Genomic DNA, 23,807 nt, shown 5'->3' with positions numbered 1-23,807 from the left:
TATTCACTATAAGAGTGATGCATTAACTAGTAATATGTGTGAGCAATTCAAAAAGGAGCTGTTGAAAGTGAGGAGTAAACCAATACTGATGTTGCTTGAAGAGGTAAGAAAGTACATTACAAGGAAAAAGATAAGATGACAGACTCTATTGGCCAGATACAATGGATTTCTTTGCCCCAAAGTTTAGGCAAGGTTTGAGGAGCACATGAAAAACTCTAATGGCTGGATTCCATTGTGGTCGGGGGATCCTCATATGTCACAATATGAGGTAACATGTCCACCTTACTCTAAGTGTGCTGTTGATATGAAGGCGCATGCATGTCCTTGTTAAGTGTGGGACTTGATTGGCATCCCTTGCAAACATGCCATTGCTGTCATGCTGTACAACAGCCAGAGGCCATAGGAGTTTGTCGGTCCTCTCTTAAGGAAAGAGTCACACAAAAAGCTTATGAACCCTTCATACATCCTGTCAGTAGCCAAGATTACTGGGAGAGAACTTCTCATTATCCTATCCTTTCTCCTAAGATTAAGAAACAACCATGAAGACCCAAGAAGCAGAGGAAGAAGGTTCCAGAAGATAAGGCTAACCCTCACAAGTTAAAGAGGAAGTCCAATGATCCAAGGTGTACCAGATGTGGAGAAATGGGGCACGGCAAGAGAAAATGTACTGGACAGCCAGCTGCTAAGGGGAAAAAGGATAGGTATGGTGCTTCTACTTCAGGTGGTGCTCCGAGTGGTTCTAGGCAAGCTGAAGCAGAGAATGTGAATGTTCAACTAGAAAGGAATGAAAGTATAGAAGGTACACTAAAAGAAATGAATATATCACAAGAATCTGCTCCATGCCAACCATCACAACCATCTCAGTATGGTCTATCTGCAGCATAACCATCACAAGTACTTTTGCTTTCATTTGTACATTTCTATTTGTCTAAATGCTGTCACTAATGGACTCTCCTTAATATCACGTATAGGTTCCTCAGATGGACACATTTGCTGAGGCCTCCTTTCTCCAACCAATGACAGCCCCTGCAGTGAGACCCCTTCCAGTGAGGATACCTCCAGTCAGGCCTCCTCACACTTTCATCACAGCACACACCATGGAAGTTGCAAGTTCAGGAACTGCTGCTAGGTTTTCAGCATATTTCCAACCAATGGGACCTCCACCTAACTAAATTGCAGATTACAGAAGCTCATCTACCACATTTTGAGAATAATCAGCGGAAACAAAGCTTAGTTTTGTTATGTTTGTTTCAAAATGATACTGACTGGCTCCATTTTGGGTTAGATACATGTTAGATTGCCTAAGATATTGCCTCATATAATGCCTCTGTCTGTACCTTTTGTGTAGCTGCTCTGGCAAAGTAACATTTATAATCTCTTGTAAAAACTTGTCTATAATAGTAATATAGTCATTTTTGTAATTCCATTTTATTTTGGCAAGTTTTTTCCTTCATTTAACTTCATGCTTTTGCAATCCATTCACCATCCAGTAGGCCAACATGGCTTTATTCAGTTGGGGAAGGAGGAAAGAAGGCAGGAGTTCAGTTCAGTTTGTAAAAAAATGGTGCAGGGACTAAGTTGATGTAGCATATGGAAGGCAGGGGTGTTCAATTTGTTTGAAAATAGCGCAAGGACTAATTTGAAGTAGCACGAGGATCACATTGATGTATCAATTTTCATCATTTAACACTATCAACAGTTATACTTAACGATATGACCAATTGATGCGGAAGGGGACCAAACTGATGTCACATTAGGACCTGGTACACCACACAAGGGCCAAATTGATATAGCTCCACCACTTAGGGACTAAATTGATGTAAAGGGGACTAAATTGATGTAACGCAATGACTAAATTGATGTAACATGGACTGAATTGACGTAGCTAGAGACTGAATTGATGTAGCGAGGGATGAAATTGATACAAAAGTGCAAAGTCAGGGACGAAATTGATGCAACTTGCGAAAGTTGGGGACGAAATTGCTTATTTACTCCTTTTTTATTCAATGATTTGCATTTGTTAATCTGAATAACTCTTTATTGCATCCAATTGATATATCAAATCTAAAGTAAACTAACAATTTCTCCCTCAAGAAATCGATATTACATCAAATCTGATTTCAAGAAAAATTTACATTAATTTTGACATTGGCCTATTAAATGTACATCATATTGCTCATTCCGTCTGTCTGCCGTTAAAAACTCAACGAAATCCTCTAACAGAAGGGCCAATATGATATACATTTAATAGGTCAATATCAAAATTGATGTAAAAAAATAAAAAATAATGTCATATCAGATGTTTCTGTCCATTATTGGAGGGCAAGCAGACGGAAGGGGTCACCTGATGTACACTTAATCTGTTAGGGTCCAATTTGAGATGAAAAATTTCTTGAAATCTGATTTGATATAATATCAATCTCTCGAGTGGCAAATTGTTAGTTTACTTGTCAAATCTATCTATCTATCTCTTAGTAAAACCAACTTCCACTTCACAATTAAATGGGATTCACTAAATATGAATAAAATAGTCAATTTATATTTATACAATAATATTAATTAAACTCATCAATAATAAACATCATTTAAAAATCTCCACCGAAAAAAAATATTTAAAAATGTAATTCTAAAAATAATATTATAAAATCAACTCAAAAACTTATGATTATAAATGACCCATTCATATTGATAGAATAAAAACGTATGAAAAAGAATATCGATTAATTGAACTAATTATTTAAACTAACAAGAATTTCAAAAATAAAATTTTACATGTGAAAATAAGAATTTTGAATGATACTATTTTTAAAAATATCTAAAATTTTTATTCAAATGATATATTTTTTAATATATCTTTGAACTGTATAGATTATTAATAGATATACAATGCACATCGATAAAATAATTAGTGGTCTTTATAAAGGATTTCCAAAAGATTAATACAAGACTCTAAGTTTTCAAAATTAGGTCACATAAAAAGTAAAAGGAATTAATAATTGAAAAGGACATAAAAAATATTATTTTCAAAAAAAAGAGGAAATATAAATGATCAAATTTGTATACATGCAATTAATAAATTTGCATAATGTCAACGATTAACCCCTTTAAACAAGAAATCTGGCATTCAAGTATTTAAAATCAAACTAATATATTAGGATTATTATTCAATTGTTTTGTTATTGTTGAAGTTTTTTAAAAAGTGTTAACGATTACTATTAAAAACAAACCAGTGCGTTAGAACACTAATACATAATATATCAGATGGTGACTCGTATTACGTGCAATATTAAACATAGTTTCAGTTCCTAAACTGTAATAGCTCTTAAACATATAATTTCAGTTCGTAACTCTGTAAAAGCGTTAATATATTATTTTCAAAGAAGAAGACCATATGATAGATGGAAAACATAAATGAAATTCCTTATTTTATGTTAAAAAAGTGATTTGCGATAAATCTGAGACAAAGTTGACAGTTCATGATCTCTTTGTAATTTTTTCATAAAAGTAATTGGAGTATTCTTGTATTATTTAAATTTTATGATACCAAAGGTAGCCTTAATATTCTCATTAATCTAACATCAGTCGAACCAAACGCCCCTAGAATGTCAATCGAGAAACTTTAGTTAATAACTAGTGGCAGAAACTGACAATGAAACGTATTATATTACATATTTATAAAAATGACATGGCTTAAGGTAGAGTGTTATTCAATGAAATGACGATCTACACGTTATAAATAACATCAAGAGGAGATAAATCTAGCATCAAATTGACATATAATAATGTCCGATAAATTAATCAAACAATTTGCAGTTTTTTGTCAGCGCTTTATTAATGAAAAATTGAAATTACATTGCACATGTCGGGCCCCTATATTTATAATAATCATATCACTTAGGTAGTTTCCCCATCATTTGACCTTCACGCGTTACAAGTTGGAAAAAAGACTTCTTATTTCCTTGATTTTTTAATAAGTTATCCTTAATCCTTATCCTTTCTTATCAAAAGAGGTGTAGCGTAATGGTTCATACTCTTGTCTGTTGATTTAGAGGTCACAGTTTTCACACCTAAACTAAACGTTTTCTCATAAGAAGGAGGTGGCGATTGGGTGAATTTGTCCCACCCGCAGCCACCTTCCTCTCTCTTTTTTTCTTTTTATCGATATGTTTTCTTTTTATTTCTTCCTTTAATCATGAAATACTTATTTGAATTGATCACCAATTAAAGAAGACTTCTTTTATTTATACTCTTAAAAATGTCATTTTTCTCGACAAAATGTAAGGGTACAATATTAGTCGATGAATGACACCAATTCTCACTTGACTGTGATTTGGCCGTGACTGTAACATAATTAATTGTAACAAATTTCAAACCTCACACTGCAAGTAAAGTTCGTTACTTCAAATTAACGGGGTAACTCAAAACTTATTATGTTGCGATCATGCTTTTCTATGTTAAAATAACTAGTAGACACTTGCGCGTTGCACGGAAAACTTTTATCAATATTCGCATGACCAAAAATAAATACTTACACATATGACATAAATAAATTTACACAAAAAGAAAAGACATATTTAAAATCATATATTTGACCAAGTAAACATAATAAGCACAATGAATTATAAGTGAGCCATTATGTAGGAGTTGTAGTGTTGGAAAACTATAATTAAAAGAGTAAATTTTTCAGTCTTGTATTTATAGGGCATTTTAGCACTTTAAACTTGAAAAAATGTCTCGTATTTTGAGAAGATCTTTTCAATTATAAAAAAATTATGTTTTTTCAAAAGAATTAATTAAATATTGTTATGTACATATAAGATGAATAAATAGTCAAAGTACGTTGAATATGACACAAATAAAATGTTGTAAATATTCATTGAACTAGAATCGAAAAGTCAATTCAATGTCAAACTGAGGGTTTCATATTTTGATTCCATGGTGCATTCTCTTTTTACTTGTCAGCTTTTATATATTACAATAGATGATAAATCAAATTAAGATTAACTAGCTGGCAACCGCGTGTTGCATGGTAAACTTTTATTAATTTTCATTTGACAAAAATTAAATAATTAATATACATGATGTATAAATGGATATAGATAAAGAAATTATTTGTTAAAAATTATGTGTTTATGGGGTTTTAACACCATATATCTCATGGTTTGACCTTTTTAGCAAATATATCTCATGATTTGAAAAGTACATAAAAACACCAATGGTGTGCAAGTTGTTCGAAATCTATTTCGGCGTGACCTTTTCCGTCAATCTTCAATGAAGCTACTAACATGGCGACAATCTATGTGTAACGGTGCCTCCGTGGAAATATTGTGGGCCATCCTTGCTATTGTGGTCATAGAATAGATTTGAAAAAACACTTAAAACATGGGATAGGTTTGGGAAATATTGTGGGCCGCTTGCAACTTCAATACTCTGTATTTGTGCGTTTTTTCTTCCTAAGTAGCGCCTACTCATTGAAAGATTTGAGTTGCATCATCATGATGCTTATCTTCCGGGACTTGAAAGCATAACATATCAACTTACACCAAGAAAACAAACACTATGTAGGCCCAACTATTAGGCTACAATATTTATCAAACCTATCTCATAGTTTTAATTCTTTATCAAATCTATCCCATGACTACAGTGGCAAGGATGACCCATAATATTTCCATGTAAGCGTTATTCCACATAGAATGTAGCCATGTCAGCACCTCCTTCAAAGATTGACGAAAAAGATCACGTCGAGATAGATTTGGAATAACATGCAAACCATAGACCTTTTTATGCATGTACATTTTAAACCATTTGCGAAAAACATCAGACATTGGGATATATGGTATTAAAACCCCTATATTTGTCAAACAGACTTAATCAATACAACAAAAATGTGAAAAGAGCTAAATATTATCAAACTAATATGTAATCTAGCCATATCATTCTGATATTGTATGTATAGAGATTCAATCATTCTGTAATATGAATCCAAGGATTGGCTTACAGGGCTAGAGGACTTATCCCATGGGTTTGCAAGAAATTCATTGTGGGTCACGATGATAAGCCAGGACGAATCCAAATAACCCTCGTTATAGAAGAATATATTATTGGAATATGCATTGGTACAATGAAAAATGGGAGATTTAGAGTGTCGAAAAATTATCATGAATAAAAAACATGATGCAAAATGATAAATTTTTGCTTCGGATTTACAGAACAGTTAGTATATCGAACTTGAAAAATATCACTTAAATTGAGGAGGTCATTTCAAAATATCGAGAAACCATTTGATTTTCTAAGACAATTATAAGTACAAATAATATGGACAGATAATCAAAATACATTGAATATGGACACAAATATATTATAGTAAAATTCATTGAATTGGAATTAGAAGCTCAATTAACCATGAGGCTGAGGGTTATCAAATGGATTGATTCGAGCAAACAACAATGTTTTACTAAGATCTGAAAGTTCTCAAATGAAGCTCTTACATCCCGCTCTTAAACTTTTATATATTATTTATAGATAGGTAAAATTGTAGCTTAACATTGTAGGACATGTTAATTAGCATAATCTTTTCGAAAATTTAGATAATTTACTAATAATCAAGGATTCATAATTTTTATACATAAAGTAGTTCTATCATTAGTTTCATTTATATTCTATTGGTTATCGGTAAACTAACATGATAAAAAAAAAATTGACGAAAACTTTTCCCGATCTGCAACATCACGTGGGGTGCACCCTAGAGATAATAATATTATTCGTATCCGGTAAAATAAACTCATATTACAGTAAAATATACCAAGTTGTCCTTTTAATCTATATAAAATAAAAATCAGAGACTAGAAAGAGAAATATAGTATAATACAGTGGCACACGCCCTCATCTAGTAATTAAGAGATTTCAAGCTAAATTTTCATGATGTGACTACTCTTGCTTCTTTATTGACTAAATTCATAATTCGGTCCTTAGAAAATGCACCTCGCTATTAAATGGTCCCTGAAAGATTTTGCCCATACAAGTTGGTCCGGTCGTTTGCAATATTAGCACAATTTGGTCCTTCTGTTCATGTTTGAAGAGGTCCCTGCCACTAAACTCTGACATGGCTGGTTATTTGCTGAGCTGGCTTGTCAAAAAGTCACGCTGGCCATCCAAAACCAAAACCCATGAATTTAGATATTGTAAGCTATGGTGATTTGGCCTTACCTTGGATTTAGAGAAATTTGTTGCTTTTCTATGACATTTGCTTCCTAAGAATGAAATAGAAACAATATATGCAATTATAAAACAAACAAATCTAATAAAAAAAGTAGTATATTCCATTACCACCAAGATCAATTCACATAGTCAATTCAAATGGATACAAAAAATGGTTACAAAATCTGACCATATATGCATGTTCCATTAGAGCCATATGCCACCAACATCCAATAAAATCAGGCTAATATGCCATCAACAAAATGTAATGTCCCAATTAATATCCCATATCAACAGCCAAAATAACTGTCCATTCACTTTCATCAGAAGCTAATATCCCAAGAATTAGAACTAAAAACAAAATGACCAACAAAATGACATCCTAACTATCATCCATCATCAAGAGAATAAACCATTAGCTAGATACTGAAGCTTTTAGAGTTGTTGTAGGGGCTCGTGGCTTTACTGGGGGAGGCCTATAAGCATGATTGCTCCAATTGCCCCTACACATCAGAGTTGTCGGGACTTTAAATGAGTTGGTGTTCGGAGTTGGAGCAAAAGGTGCTGGAGGTCTCCAATTTGGTCACTAGATTGTTGGTATCCCCACTCCTAAGATAAAAGATCTTGCTTCAACCTAAAAAAAAGAAAAAAGAATAGATCAAACTATATATTGGCATTCCCAGTGGTATGCGACAAAAGCCAATATGAATTTATAATACGTATGCATGATAGTGTGAAGAATATGCAGTTTGTACTTACATTGCAGGTACAACATGCGCTCTCTTTTTCTCTATTTGACCAAATCTTCCATTTCCTGCTCAATTTCTCTCGCGAAGTAGTGAGAGTGGTGATTGTTCACTTCCCGGTGGACTTGCAAACTGTAGACCTGCTTCAAAATAGGTGTCGATCCGGTCGCTAGATCTTAGGATTTGTTAGACCTCCCTTGTTGTTGCTTGTGGTAGTGAATGGTTTTGTTTAGGTCGAAATTTTCATTGGCGGATTCGATTTGCTAATGAAAATGTCGTAATCAAGAATTACAGATATATGATTCGATTTGGTTTTTGATTTGTTGTTACCATGCAATGGTGGTAGAACTCCTAAATGATTGCTTTGGGTTGTTTGCCTGTCCCACAGGTGCCAACTGCCAAGGTGAAGGTTGAATGCAGGCATAGCATGGCATGGCACGGCAGAGGTCGAAGCTCTTGTCCAGCCCTATGTAGATTACAGGGTACTCGGAACATGTGATATATCACAGATTCCAAGTAGGATTCGGTTCCACATTTTAAAAGGGTAGGTTCCGATTCTTAAATTTCAGAACCGGTGTTCTACATGATAGAGTCCGAGTACCGTAAAAAATGCAGGATACTTGCACTCGCTCTGGCCTAGTTTTAACTAATCCATTCCATTTATTGCACATAGTACTAAAATGCCCTCAATAACACATTAATTGCTCTAACTAAATGTGAATAAAGCTGTTAAATCCCTATCTAATTTCTTATTCCTTCTTTTCTTAGTCAATGTATAACTTTCTCATTTGGAAATTTTCACTATACCTGTTGAAATGTGTCTCATATTTAGCAGAGAACCTGAAAACCTAAAATCAGGAAACAGTAACGAGATTGGACGAAAAAGAAATGGGCGAGATCTCAGATTCTCCTAGGATTATATTTCCTATTTTGTAAGGATTTTGTTATATCTTTCAGATTTTTAAATAGGAAAATTATCTCTTAGGGAAGTTAGAGAGAGTTTTAGAATATCTTTATAATATTTCAAAGGGGGAATATCCTAAAATTATATTATGATATCTTTGAGATATTTGGAAGATCTTGTATCTATTTAAAAGAGAGAGAGTGTCTTGTATTAAAAAACCACGTTGTGTGAGAATTTCGAGTAATTTTCTTGGAATTCTGTTGTTTACTTTCTTGAAGTCTCTAGGGTTTATAAAGTGAGAGAGATGTGAGAATTGAGAGGTTTGTAAGGGTTTTTCTCGGGTTGAGTCTTGTAATGGGGAATGGGAAACAATAGTATGATTTCGAGTGCGTAATCTTAGGTTTAATGATCTAGTGGAATCTTCGTGCTTTGTCAGAAGATGTTTTTCTCGTTTTGAGGGTTTTACTGCGTATCTCTAAGTGTTATTTCTTCTACGAATTTGGCATTTTCCACAATAAACTGTTATCAGAGCGATGTCTTGGAGTGGGCGAAGATGTCGAGAGCAAAGTTCGAGTTAGAGAAGTTCGACGGATCGAATGACTTTGGGGTATGAAAGATCAAGATGAAGGTTTTGCTGGTGCAACACGATCTTGATAGAGCACTAGAATGAGAGAAGAAGCTTTTTGTGACCCTATCATCGGAGGAAAGGAAGGCAGTGATGTCGAAGGCTTTAAACGCTATCTAGATGAGCCTATCGAATAAAGTACTATGGGAGGTATGTGATTAGGACTCATCACAGAAATTGTGGGCGAAGCTAGAACCGCTATATCAGTAGAAGTCCCTAACGAGCAGGTTGTACTTGAAGCAGCGGTTATACCAGTTGAAGATGAGTTCGGGGACCTCCATAAGTGATCACGTGGACCTCTTTAATCAGATTATGATGGATCTCGCAATCGTGGAGGTCAAGATTGTAGACGAGGATCAGGCTTTATTGTTGTTGTGTTTTGTCCTGGAGGCATACGAGAGTTTCGTGGATACCGTGCTATATGGTAGGACAAGCATCACCTTGGAAGGTAATGCATCGTTGAACTCGAAAAAGTTGCAAAAGAAGGTGATGGAGCACCATGGAGGCAACAGTGAAGGCCTAGTAGGTAGGGGCAAATCAAGCGAGAAAAGGACTCATGGTGGGAGCATGTCAAAGCGCAGAAAGCCGATTTGTTAGAATTGCAACAAGGAAGGCCATCTCAAGAGGGACTGTCCAAGGCGAAGAGGTAAGTGAGTCGAGCTCTTGGGGGATGAGGTAGTAGCCGATGAAAGTTACGAATGAGGAAATATTCTTACAACAGCAAGTGATGGGAATGCATGTGCTAAGATTCTTACTACATCAGGCACGTCAGGTATATTGTGAATTCTTGATTCGGGATGCACTTTCCATGTTTGCTATGATAGATGATTATTTTCTACTTATCGGTCCATAGAAGGTTGGAAAATCTTTATGGCCAACAGTGACACATGCGATGTTGTCGAGGTGGGAGAAGTGCAAATCAAGCTACATACTAGTAGTGAGATGTTATTGGGTGATGCTAAGCATGTCCCAGGATTAAAGAAATATATGATCTCGTTAGGTACACTTGACAAGCATGGCTATAATTACAAGTGCTAAGGTGGAGTCGTAAGAATCTCGAAGGGCGCTCTCGTGGTGATGAAGGAACTATTGCAGAAGCGCCTGTATGTTCTGCAAGGAATGGCTTCAACGATAGCATTTGAGTGTCCAACTCTTAAAGTAAACTACTTGGAGTCATTCAGAGATGGCGGTGACTTGGTCGAGAATGATAAGGTGGAAAAGCACAGTTTGCACACGTGTGGCGAGGCCTCGAAATTCCTTATCAATAATGTCACTTTTGATGTTCCTATTTTGGTCAAGCAGATCGATGGCACATGTCGAGGACAGGTGGAGAGGCTTGGGAGGAAGGTGGAATTTTGGGCCGAAAGCTCCGCTCGCTCAGCCTGGCATGGAGATTATTCCGGGTAGATTTGAATGGAGGCCAAAATCTCTATGACATAATAGCTAGCTTGCAAGCGAGAGACAAGTAGAGTGAGTAGTTGAGACCACGAGAATGCAATGGGCTTGCGGAGTTGGTGGTCTCATGTAATGCTGAAGTCGGGGAATACGACTTGTCGAAAAGTTAGCTTCAGAAGGTGCGTCATAGGGAAGCTAAGGAAGCTAGGCACCTTGGAAGAGTCCAAGGGTGACTTGAACTTGAGCGATCTCATAGGATGAAATGGAGCCCCTGGAGGGCTGTGATAAAACAGATTGAGTCTAAATCAACATGAACTTGGCGGAATACAAGTTAAGGTGGAGATTTGTTTAAATGTGTCTCGTATTTAGCAGAGAACCCGAAGATCGAAAGCGGTAACAAGATCAGACGAAAAATGAAGGGGCGAGATTTTAGATTCTCCTGAGATTGTGTTTTCTATATTATAGGGATTTCATTGTATTTTTTAGATTTTTAAATAAGAAAATTATCTCTTGGGAATGTTAGAGATAATTCTAGAATATCTTTAGAATAGTTCAAAGAGAGAAATATCCCAGAATTATATTAGGATATTATTGATATATTGGGAATGTATTGTATATGTTTAAAGGGGAGAGGGTCTTGTATCAAGACAACACGTTGTTTGAGAATCACGGGTAATTTTCTTGAGAATTCTCGACTTATCTCTCTTGAAGTCTCTAGAGTTCATAGAGTGAGAGAGTGGTGAGAATTGAGAGAATTGCGAGACTATTCTCGGGTTGGGTCTTGTAACGGGGGCTGGGAAACACGGGTGTGACTTTGAGTGTGTAATCTCCAATTTATTGATCTAATGGAATCTCCGCGCTTTGTCCGTGGATATTTTCCTTGCCTTAAGGGTTTTACCACGTATATCTCGATGTATAAATTCCTCGAATTCAACATCTTCCACAACAATACTCTACATATCTACTTACTACATAATAATTAAGGGAATTTACCTAAAATGGCCCATGGTTTACTCGTTTTGTCAAATCTATCCTATGTTTTTTTTTGTCAAATCTATCTCATGGTTTACTTTTTACATCAAATCTATCCCGACGTTATCTTTTCCATCGACATTTAACGGTCGTACTAATGTGGCGCCCACGTGGCAAGTATGGCCCACTATCCCTCCACGTGCCATGTCAGCACGACCGTTAGATGTTGACGGAAAAGATAACGTCGGAATAGATTTGATGCAAAAAGTAAACCATGTGATAGATTTGACAAAAAAAAGCATATGATAGATTTGACAAAACAGGTAAACCGTGGGTCATTTTAGGTAAAAACCTCTAATATTTATCAAAAGAAATTTCACAACTTGGTGCGATGGATGAGAAGAAAACAATTTAATCCATAAAGTCCTAAAAATATTTTTTTATAGTATCTTTATTACTTTGTGAAAAATCTTGATGCAGAAAAAAATAAAACACAACCATATATATATGTATACAATAATTAATTTCATAATTTGTAAAACACAAAAAATAAGTATTTATAACATGGATGCCCTTTATGAGGCAATGTTCTAGCTCCTTAACTAATTATTCCAATGAAGACAATTTTTCAAATGGATAGTTGGCGAAAGACGATGGATTTGATACTATCTTTTTTGTGACGCGTAGCTTATCTTGATTAATTTATTGGTGAAGGTTGGTCAAGAGAAGCCCAAGCTATATCGGCCAAAGCCTAAGCAAATTAAATCAAAGAACATGGCCCAAGTTCTATATGAATGGAAGCCTGAGCCCGTGAAGCCACTTAACCCGAGGTGCGTTTTATCCAGAAGCATTAAAGATGGTGGGTGGACAGCTAGCTGCAATGGGAGAAGAATGAATAATTGGTTGAGTCAATAATATTTACTAATTGTCATGTTTAGTATTTGGGGCTAGTTGGTAAGTAGCTGGGGCTAGTTGGTAGCATTTATGGGGGATCTTGAGTTGGAAATTGTCTTGTTTTGCAAGTTATAAGCTCTTCTATATAAGGGCTGAGAATGATCTGAATTCAAGCAATGAAGAAGAAATAATCTCAAGTCATTTCTGACTCGTTTGTTTTCACAGTCATGTTTTAACTTGAATTTTAATTTTGAAAACCGACAAAATAAATATGGGACCCACTCTTTGGATTTTTGAGAGTTGAAAGAATGGTGTAAAGAGTTAATTATAATGAAATTGCATGTAGATTTATATATGGGGCCCACTCTTTTGACTTTTGATAATTGATTTTTGTTGTGTAATGAGTAAAGTTAAAGTTAGAGTTAAAATCTTAAAATTAGATTGCGAAATCAAACGGGGTGTTCAAACTTCTTTCTCGAGTGATTTAGCTCATTTAATTCCTTTCAAGTCTAAACGTGTTTTAGGCGGGCAAATCGATCCTAACGTGTTGCTTCAGGTGGTATCAAAGCGATGGACTCTCCCGAGACTGACCAATGGTGGACAAGGTGGGTCACCATCTTCCAAACGCCGAAAAGCGGGAGGAAATCACAGGGCAAGTTATGGACCAAAGAGTTAAGCAAATGGAACAGTTTCTTGATGAGATTGTACTTCGACTCGAGGCCCTCAACTTGCGTGGAAACCGGAGCGAGGCGAAAGTTGCTTTTGTGGAAGCAGAGTACATCTATGGGAGCCAAAAGAGTACTGCCCAAAAAAGATTCCGATTTTCAACGGAAGCATGAATGTTGAGGATTTATTGGAGTGGATTGCTGTTGTGGACAATTTCTTCAACTACTACGACATCCCCGATGATGGAATCCGAGTTGATAGAGTCGTTTATCGCTTAAGGAGCAAAGCTTCTATTTGGCGGGAAATAGTGCAGAGAGATTGCTACAGGTCAAATTCCTTCCTTTGGAATATGAGGAAGAGCCTCTATTTGAATCTCCAAATCGTTTTGCGGAATCTAGCCACCTTGAAAATGGAAAGACAGATCTTGGGGACATCTTGATTGATGTTGTGTTAGAAGAAGAAAATGTGCAGTTCGAAGAAGGAATTTCCATGAAGGAAGATGAAATCAAGAGGAAGAGGAAATTAAGTCCATGACAGAAACGACACAGGATTCACGAGATAATCATGCGTTGATTACGAATGATGTATCGTTTGAAGAGAATGCATCGAAGGAACAAGATTTTACCTTACCCTAGTTGAAACATGAAGAAATTGCTATTCAGAATTCACTGGAGGAATTATTAAACTCCATCAACAAAATAGATGGTTGCGGGTATGACATGGCCAAAGGTTCTGCGCAATGGGATTATGCCAGGAATGAAATGGATTTTCGAGTAAAGATTGTCATCTGGGGTACCGTGCCCAATCTTCAAGGGGTTAAGTCTATTTTATTGATCGTCGAACGTAGATATTTGGGAATATGCGAAGATAGTCAATGCTCCATGTCGATTGTCCCTAAATTAACTCTTCTTGCAAGACCACAACATCCTGGACACGATGACCAGTTCGAATGTGGAAAGCTTCATAGAAGGAGTTGTTCTATCTAGAGATTACAAGCTCGAGGTCGAGCTTTCTCTCAAGTGAAGGAGAATGACGCGAAGCTTATCTCAATTAATTTATTGGTGAAGGTTGATCAAGGCCCAAACCCATGCAAATTAAATCAAAGAACATGGCCCGAGTTCTATCTGAATGGAAGCCCAAGCCCGTGAAGCCCCCCCGACCTGAGGCTCGTTTGGTCTGAAAGAATAAAAGATGGTGGGTGGATAACTAGCTGTATTGGGAGAAGAAGGAAAAAGTGGTTTAGTCAATAATATTTAGTAGTTATCATGTATAGTATTTTTGCAATCATAATGTTAGTTGGGGCTAGTTGGTAGCATTTATAGGGGATTTTGAGTTGAAAATTGTCTTATTTTGTAAGTTGTAAGCTCTTCTATATAATGGTTGAGGATCCGAATTCAAGCAATGAAGAAGAGATAATCTCAAGTCATTTCAGACTTCTTTCTCGAGCGATTTAGCTCGTTTAATTCCTTTCAAGCCTAAACGTGTTTTAGGCGGGCAAATCGATCCGAACTCGTTGCGTCATTTTGTCCATTATATTACTTGCTTTCCAAAGGGGGTGGCATATGCAATATTAATTTTACCTATAGTATATCTAATTTAAAGTGCACTGATTTTTATAATTACAAACTTCATGAATATTATTAGATTTATATATTATAACTTAAAAGATTATGATCTAAATAAATGAAAAAAATTGAAAGTTATGATTATATGTATACAACTGCGTAGATCTTTTATTTGAAAAAATAGAAGCCAGTTACTTGTATGCACTTAAAAAAGAAACATAATCGTCAATAAAATAAAAAATTCACAATTCATATAAACTTTGAAAGTCTTTAATATATTTTTTATTAATTTAGGTGATATTAATTTTATTTCTCATGAAAATAATTTTATTTGAATACGGAGTTTTGGTTCTTTTTCTTTTGACTTCAAGATTTTTAAAGGATTAAAGGAGTAAATACTGTTATTAAAATATTTTTTTAGTAGTGGATATTTAGATTAAAGAGAAGAAAAATATTCACATGGAATAAATTGTGAGCATGGATCAATAAATAAAGATAGAAGAGTGAGTGATTTAAGAGTAATTAATATGGTATTGGGGGCATTTTTATAAGATGAATAACAAATGGAGTGAATTAGTAATACAAGGGGTGGAAATAGAACTAACTTTTTACAATATGTATTATTGAGAGAAGGAAATATTATAGGTATATGATAATGGACTCATGGTATGCACGGGATAGAATACTAGTGATTAAGTAGATCCCAACTTACTTAATCATTAAGTGCTTTTTTTTTAACTTTAGTCTATCAAGTCAAAACAATTTTTTGTGTTTACCAAAAAGCTAAACTCAATTAAATGCGAAAAATTTAATTTCAGCACCGATTCGTCAAATTCAACCTTAATTTTAGCAAAACTATGGCCTTTATTTTTAATTAAGCGTTTGGCCTCGTCTCAGGCAACACCGCCTCTGTGAGGTTACCTGATCATTGTTATCAAAATCTCTATTCTAACACTTAGAATGTTACGGTTGCTCCGTTTGGAATAGAATTAAATTTAATTTAACTTCAATTTATTTTCCTCTCAATTCAATAATATAATCATTACTTTTTTTTATCTTTTTTTCAATTTAATAAAAAATTCTCTTATATAATTTTCTTATATATTATTACAATTAATTTTTTAATATTAAATTCTCCAAACTATTTATTACTCTTCCTTCCATTCAACAACACAATCATTACTTTTTTTTAAATTTTTTTCTTCAATTTTAATAATAAATTTTTTCATTTACTTTTATTTTTATCCCGTGAAATCAAACTAAATCAAACTCTACTTCGTTACCAAACACAATAATATTTTTACTCTCTCTATGGAGTCAACTTGTTATAAAGACTTTAATATTGATAAATTCGCATAGAAATGTGATTCTACTTAGTGACGATATAAGAATTTCGCTTTTTTTAAGTAAAAAATTGAAGTAATATATTGTCATTTGTAATCCAATCGAAGTAAAAACAACTGAATCTTGCTATTATATTAAGACAAGAGAGCTTGAATCTGAAAGAATATTCAATAACTAAACATTTTCAAAAATGAGATTATGTTTTAATTTACGGAGCCTTAGTTTTAACTCTATAGAGAGTTTATGATGTGATTTAATTTTACATTTCGATTTTGCGGATGTTGTTTCCACCGTGTGGGGGCACGAGGTCCCCCCAACTGAGATCAAAAGTTGAATACAAGGGTCAAATTTTATTTTGTGTGTGTGGGGCAATTGGTAAATTGCAAAATCATTTTGGGCGCCAAAAAATTTTAGGGTGCGCGCGCGCCCATAAGACTAATCTTGTTGGAAAAGAGAAGAAACCCCTCTGTCTCTGTCTCTGCTCCACTTCTGCTCCAACGCAGGGCACGGGGGTACTAGCTGCTTCTCTTCTCCTCCTCACCATCTCCACCACCTCGCCTTCTCCGAGTTCTTTCCGCTTCGGTCGCCTCCCTGGGCGTAGACCCACCTCGCCGGAGGAGCCGAGATAGCCCTCCCCTCTCTCGTCAGACTCGTGGGTAAGAACCACGACATTTGTTGCGTCTCTGCTGCCGTTGGGTAGTCCTGTCTTTTCAATTGATTGCTCTGATACATCACTTTCTATGGTTGCTTAAACTGTCTATGATTTTACTGGTTTATGCTCATCAATCATTAGAGCCCCCCAATGCTTCTGGCTTGTTGAAATGCAAGGTTAGCGATAATGCCTTTGGTCATATCTCTTGTCTAATTTGACAAGAGCTTGCTACAGTTGTGGATTCTAATAGAGAGAGAGCGATATCATAGCTCCTTAAGATCTGTGGACAAGCTTGCTTTTAAGAATCTATTATTGACTCGAGTATGTTCTGTCGATAATTCCCGTGTTCAGTGTCGCATTATGAGTCGGAGTTACATGTTTAGTCTATCGGGCCTCCACAAACTTTGTGTGGAAACTCAAGTGTGAGCAGTCGATTATGCTGTGGAGTTGTCATTTCCCACAGTAGATGTTGGCCATGAGGAATTTTCTGTGGGAGTACCCTTTTGATTACTGCAATCAGTTGAATCCGTGAGTTTTTTTTGAGACAGGTGTTCAAAAGCTTGTCGAGAACATCGGTTCAAGGCTTCCATAGTCATGTCACCTAAACCAAGAAAGATATACTGCTTATGCATTTCTTAATCTGAGCGTCGCTTATGCTACCAACTCTATGATTGAGATTATAATACATTGCAGTTGAGCTCCGTTGTTTTCTGATTTCTTGTTTACTATTTTTTGTGGTTTCCGTTAATAAGACATACTATTTTCGTACTTCTAATATGTGTTATTATATCTCTAATGTAATTTTGTCTGTCAGTTTTTCTTTTTTAACATTTTCTTAACTTTGAAAAATGGAGTTATAATCCTCAACATTGTGCGGTGGCCTAAACCCATGTTGTCTTGCTGTCATGACTGTAAGCAGATTATAACGAGATAGAACTTGACTTGGTTGTTAGACTGGCTGGACAGAGAGGAACTAAAGGAAATGGAACAGCAGCTCATGTGCCCTAAAGGAGGAGCAGGATCTGTACTCAACCTTAATCCAGGCTCTGCACTATCTATTGCATATCACACAAAGTATGGTCCACATGATGATATACTTCTTCTTGAGCTTGATGAGAAGCTCCTCCCTGATGTCACAAACCAAAGGTAAGGTAACAATCCCTCTATGCTGGCATCAGCTTCCCAGTGTGCATTCCGGTATCAATTCTCATGATCTTCTCTTTTGATCTGTCTCTCTGTCTCTCATAGAGTTTTCTTAAGAGGGCAGCCTGATGAAGATGCAGTTCTTTGTACTCAATCCAAGACTTATGCAATCAAGTTTGTTGGTACTTCTAATTCTGTGTGCCTTGTGCCTCCATCCAATCAATCAGAGATGGGCAAAGAGTTGCAAGATCGTGCGGGAAATGGTTGTGACCATGAAGCGGCAACAGTCATCAAACTCGCATCTGGTAGTATGGAAATTGTTGAAGTTGCCCCGAGGCTTGACAAGCTCAAGTCCCTTCTTTCACAGGCTCCTTATGGGATTGAGGAGGCATCGGAGATGGAGGTGGAAGGGATGGAAAGAGACAAAACAGGTTTGTATAAGTGGGATGATCTTGTCAATGAGGTTCAAGCAAGTGATGGAGAACTGAGATCTGGACTGCAGGCTCTTTCAGCAGTTGAGATTGATGGGTATTGGAGGATAATAGACGATTCTTACATGGATATGATCCTGAGGATGCTTTTGCACAACTCCGTATTGATGGACTGGCCACTTAATGCTCTTGACCAAGATGAAGTATTGGGTGTTCTTGAATCAGATGGTTTTCCTCGCAAGGTTGCTCACCATTGTTTGTCCATGTATGGTGACAAGTCAGAGGAAGATGGGAGCAAGTGTATCTGGAAACTGGATGAGAAACGGGTTTGTGTGCATTTCGCAAGGAATATCCTGAGGGAGGGGAAGATGAAGATGGAGAAATTCATAGAGGAGTGGAGTCGGAGGATTCCTCCTGGGATGGAGGCCAGTCTCCAAATGTTGGACGGGGAAGTTCTGACAGAGAAACTTGGCATTGATACATGGGTTCGAGGATTCAGCGTTTCTTCTCTCCCATCTACTCCATCTGAGCGATTCTCCATTCTCTTCAGAGAGCGGCCTAGATGGGATTGGAAAGATTTACAGCCCTACATCAGGTGTCGGTTAAATTCCGCTTTGGCTGGATATATTGTATGCGTGGTTAATGAGGGGCTCTAGTCATAATGGCATAGCTCAAAAGAGAAATTTCCACATGCCCTCCTTCATACAGCAACTAAGGTTTTGAACCAAGATTTTAATATGGATGTACATGCCGCTGTGCATGACACAGTGTAAATGTGACAATTCGTCCTCTGAAAAAGAAACTGTTGATTCACTGGGAGCAGAATTAAGCAGAAATGGATGGCGACTCCTTAGAAATTGGCGAGCTTAGAATAGGAGATCCTACACCAAGCCCATATGGGGAGCAATATTGCATTGAACAAGGGCATAGGTGTTGAGTCCAGAACATGTCACCAAGCCTGTGTCCTTCAACCACTCAAACAGTTGACAGGAGTCATTTGGAAATTTTTGATCTTTATGGTTTGTTTTGAAGTTTTACTGCTAGATATAATTTTAAAATTTTCATTTTTCAGGGATCTGAGCATTCCGGGTCTATCTTTGGAAGGTTTGCTGCTCAAATACACCAGAAGAGTTCAGCCGAGCCCTGATGCAGAGCCTGTTTTCACTGCAAGATAAAACTCTAACCCTGCCTAGCGACTAGTGATGCCTGTTTGGGATGAATCGTGGATATCTTTTGGAGCATGAAAGTTAAATGGTTGAGTGTGTTAGACCACAGTCTGAAGTCTAACCTCAGCATTTCTTTTTTATGATTGTGCCAAGAATGAATTTATAATCTCATTGTATTTCAGATGGGGGAAAAAGAAAGTACCAAGTTTGTAAATTACGCATAACCACTTTTTTCTATGAGGCCTTTGTAAGTTGACCAAAAACATTTTCTTGTTGACCAAAGAATTTTGTGTTACCAGACATAGGAAAATGAGGAATTCATGAGCACTTTCCTGTAAATACTTTCCCGAAACAAACGGTGCCTCATCGACTTATTGAGTCAGGTAGGACCGCCTCAAGGATTTCTGAACGACAGGGCTGGTGGTTGAATGAGTGGAGGAGCTGAGGCTGGGAAAGGGGGTTTAGAGAAATCGAGACGAACAGCTCAGTGAAGCCTCAAGAACTGGCTAACGAATAGCGAAGAGTGATGGACTTTGCTATCCGTTAGGGGCTTTGCATGTCAGGGAGCCATGGGCAAGCTCTGACGGGGCCAACAGTAGAAGTACTATCACCTCAGTGCAAATGAGGAAGTTGGGCACTGGTTGTTGTACTCGGCCCCCTTTTTTTTGCTATTGATTGGAGTTGGAGGGTCGCCTCAAGGGTGCACTAGAAATTATTGGCAGTGAGAACGATTGTTGGGCTCCCAAGAAGGAAACTAGCAATGGGATCGATCCTTCATAGCTCGAAGCAAGCTCCACAGCCAAAATTACTCACAGTTAAGCAGTGCACTGTACTCCCCATAGATCGACCACCTGTGTTGGTCAATGTGATCTATGTTTCTGAGCACTCATTGATCTTTATTATTGTTGAGAACATTTACGTGAAGGTCAATGCGATCGGTATTAAAGGAAATTGCTCGCCGAACTATAAAACAAAGTAGAGTTTAGTAATGCTATATTAGAGATTGGCTATCAACTTTTATGCAGTTTACTTCAATTTGAAAGGCTACTGATAAGCAATGAAGCTGATGAATCAGAGCTCTATGCAGAGTTAGCTGCAACATTGGTAAATTGCTTCTTCATCTTGAAGGACTGGCCCATGATCGCACTGGTTACGTATCAGAACAGACCTAAGCACAAGGAGGAGGCCTTGAGGAAATACCAGTAACTAGGGCAAGAAGGACGAGGTAGTTCAGGTACGTATTAGAGTACCGGGTGCAGAAAGGAAATGCCTTAAAATTCTACGAGGTTGGGTTATTCTGTAACTGTCAAGTTAGGATTGAGACGTGATCATGCCTAGGCATTGTCGTGGTTCTTAAAGGCTGTGGAGAAGGGTGAGCCTGCATTGAGGGGATCTCTCGGGAGAGATATATGTGCGGGGAGCTGGCGTTGAGAGGAATTAAACCAACGCTTTTGAGTGGCTGAAGGTAGTATGTGCACTGCAGTTATGCTCGACTTGTTAAGGGATGGGATATCTACATATGGAAGGATGCGGAGTTGAAAAGCTATACAAGAAGACTGGACAATTTCATCTCTGTAATGTCATCAGTTCTCAGAAGACACTGAGAGGAACCAAAGAGAAGAGATATGGGGGGAGGAGCACTATTGTCTTGCCAAAGACACCAAAAGAGTACGTAGAAGTAATTGAAATCATATGCTATCAACTAATACAAAAGAGGATGAAGCTTGAGTTTAGACACGATTTCGCTGACTATAGTTCCTTTATGAACGCGCAATTTTCTACAGGGGATTTATTGATGCGGGTCACGGATGAATTGGGTGCAATTGCTTGGATTTTGTGACCAGAAAATACTCCTTTCCACAGGACTCGGGAGGGTGACTCATGCATTTCATTTGCTGCAAACAGACCCATCCATTAAGGTAAGAAGTGGTACCCAAACTTGCAATTGGAGGCTAGGCTTCTGTTTCTATATATACTCGGGCCTCTTTTCGAATGTCTGGCCTCTGCCATAATTGTGAATAGATTTGGCATTTACCATTCCTTACAGGCATTCCGAACAATGGGTCGGTTCTGAAAGCTCCAGAAGTCGCTCGTAGGATTCGCATTTACCACTCCTTATAGGCATTCCTTACAAAGCCTCTTTTACTCCCGGTGTAGAGATTGGTAATCTCTTTAAGTGGAGCTCCTTGGAAAGCTATTTGGAATAATGAGTTGGTCCAAAAGTTCCAGGAGTCGCTCTCTGCAGCTCCGTGAATTCAAAACCTGCTTACAAAGTACATGATGAGCGAAGAATAGTTGCAGATCAGGGAAGAAGCGTTGCCATTGTCTGCGAACAGTTTGATTAAAAATATTCTCAACACTGGGACTATTATGAAGTTAGATCTAAACCGAGAAAGAATGCTAACAAACGCAATTATTAAGTTTGTATTCCTTTTCATTAGCTGTCATTGCCTCCTTTAGCTTGTACAACAGAAAACGCAAGGCCCAGGATCTCCAAGGACGTATCAGCAGAACCAGACTTAGGTTCAGACAATTTGTGGTGGACTCTGGACATTGTGAAGGAAAGGATTATGGAATTCATCGAGAAATTCAAGTCTCTAGTAGACGAAATATTCCTGGCCTTCTCGCAGCGTGAAACTGCCAACACCGAAAACTACAGCTCAATTGGAGGAAAAACTTCGGTCATCATTATTGGTCTCAGTCGTTATCCTCTTAAACGTGGTTCTGGGATGGGTTCGGGGAGTGTAACAGTCATCATTAACTAACTAGGATTTTTTGCTACAGATTTGACACAAATGTATGTGATGGAGTCTGGATTTGAGCTCCATGTCTTGTTGGTCTTCAAGATCTCAATAACACGAACAATGCTCCACGCCAAGCCTGTAGGAAGGGACGGACGTAGAGCGTCCCTTCCGATACTTAAGTCAGATTCAGTCTAGGGAGGGGAGGATATTAAGAGGTATTTTCCGAGGATATTAAGAGATATTAAGAATTTAATATATTTTAGAGATATTCATCAGATTTCCCTCGACTAAATAGGGAAGTAAATAACATCCATAATTTGAGCAAACTTGCCCGTGAAGAGTACCTGGAGAAATCGCGGGCTTAGGGCTTGCGGGCTCAGCTTCTGGGCCTTGATTTGGGTCACTGGGCTCAGAGCCCATCAGTATGAATGCAAAAGGCGCAGAATTGATAATGTTCGCAAGGGGAAGCTGTAGCACGTTACTCATTCATGTACTTGGGGATGTAAATTAATGTCCATCTATGTTCCGTTTTTTGTGATTAATGAATGAGTTCCGATACTGATCGACTCAAAGAATTAGCTTTACCAGCTTTCCATATCGATTTAGTAATAAAACATGAAAAACAGGAGCTTGATTCTCTTCACTTTGACAGAAAATACTCTCGTAAGTAAAAATTATTTAAAATCCACCATTTAAACAGTTGAGCCCTGACCATAGAAGATAATCAACTTAAGATCACCGAAGAATACGCCAACCAAATCATTTTATGTCACAATTTGAGGTAACAAACCTATTCCAATTCCGAGAACGGCCTTAGGAAGCTTTCACAGTAAGACCAAATGGCCAGCAGATTTGAAGTTCCCAACGGACACCATGTACCATATCCGATTGCACAGCTTACACCTCTCCTCGGGATAAATGGATGGGAGACAACTACTCCTCGCAGAATTCAATGACGGTACCAATGCCCAGCCAATTATCTTACCCAAAAAAAAAAAAAACAACAAAGAAACTTTGCTCTGCTGAAATTAGAAATAACAGATAGCGGTTGGGTTATCATATTTTCTAAGAGCACGTGAAAAAAGGATTAGATGGCTGAAGAAGACAAGAATCTGATTGTTGCAGATAATAGATTCCCGAACTCTAGTATGAATAGTGAAATACATTGTCGAGCTTATTTTATTTCCCGGCTGTTTTTGTTTCCCAATAGATTAGAGATATCTTTAAGGCTACGTTTGATTCGCTGAAATTGAATAGATAAAGAATAAAATAGAAATTCTGATGATTTTTTTGATTTGGTTTGAAGGAATAACAAACTGAAAATTATAATTCTGATGTTTGATTGGCTTGAATAAGGAATGAA

At 37.1% G+C, this 23,807-nt stretch overlaps 1 protein-coding gene across 3 annotated transcripts; it reads left to right on the top strand.

The window, feature by feature from the left end:
* The first annotated feature begins 16,747 nt into the window (after positions 1-16,747).
* LOC116208125 (sister chromatid cohesion protein DCC1-like) lies at positions 16,748-22,140 on the top strand. 3 transcript variants are annotated; one of them, XM_031541381.1, is made up of 6 exons: positions 16,748-16,964; positions 17,927-18,106; positions 18,209-19,129; positions 19,607-21,368; positions 21,485-21,619; positions 21,748-22,140. In XM_031541381.1, the coding sequence occupies exons 2-4, from the start codon at positions 17,943-17,945 to the stop codon at positions 19,707-19,709; spliced, it is 1,188 nt and encodes a 395-aa protein (XP_031397241.1). In that variant the 5' UTR covers positions 16,748-16,964; positions 17,927-17,942; the 3' UTR covers positions 19,710-21,368; positions 21,485-21,619; positions 21,748-22,140. The 3 variants fall into 3 exon arrangements, with proteins under 3 accessions (XP_031397241.1, XP_031397240.1, XP_031397239.1); XM_031541380.1 differs by having other exon boundaries at positions 17,914-18,106; XM_031541379.1 differs by having other exon boundaries at positions 17,880-18,106.
* The last annotated feature ends 1,667 nt before the right edge of the window (positions 22,141-23,807 follow it).

Source organism: Punica granatum, chromosome 5 (genome assembly GCF_007655135.1).
Source record: "Punica granatum isolate Tunisia-2019 chromosome 5, ASM765513v2, whole genome shotgun sequence".
Taxonomy (NCBI): domain Eukaryota; kingdom Viridiplantae; phylum Streptophyta; class Magnoliopsida; order Myrtales; family Lythraceae; genus Punica; species Punica granatum.
This window is presented reverse-complemented; position numbering and strand designations above follow the sequence as displayed.

What these genes read in the sequence shown, in the direction of transcription:
- LOC116208125 (XM_031541381.1), top strand. Translation starts at nt 17,943, where the DNA reads ATGGAACAGCAGCTCATGTGCCCTAAAGGAGGAGCAGGATCTGTACTC. An exon ending in CCTGATGTCACAAACCAAAG is followed by an intron (nt 18,107 to 18,208) that starts GTAAGGTAACAA and finishes TGTCTCTCATAG; the next exon opens with AGTTTTCTTAAGAGGGCAGC. An exon ending in GATTTACAGCCCTACATCAG is followed by an intron (nt 19,130 to 19,606) that starts GTGTCGGTTAAA and finishes TTCATTTTTCAG; the next exon opens with GGATCTGAGCATTCCGGGTC.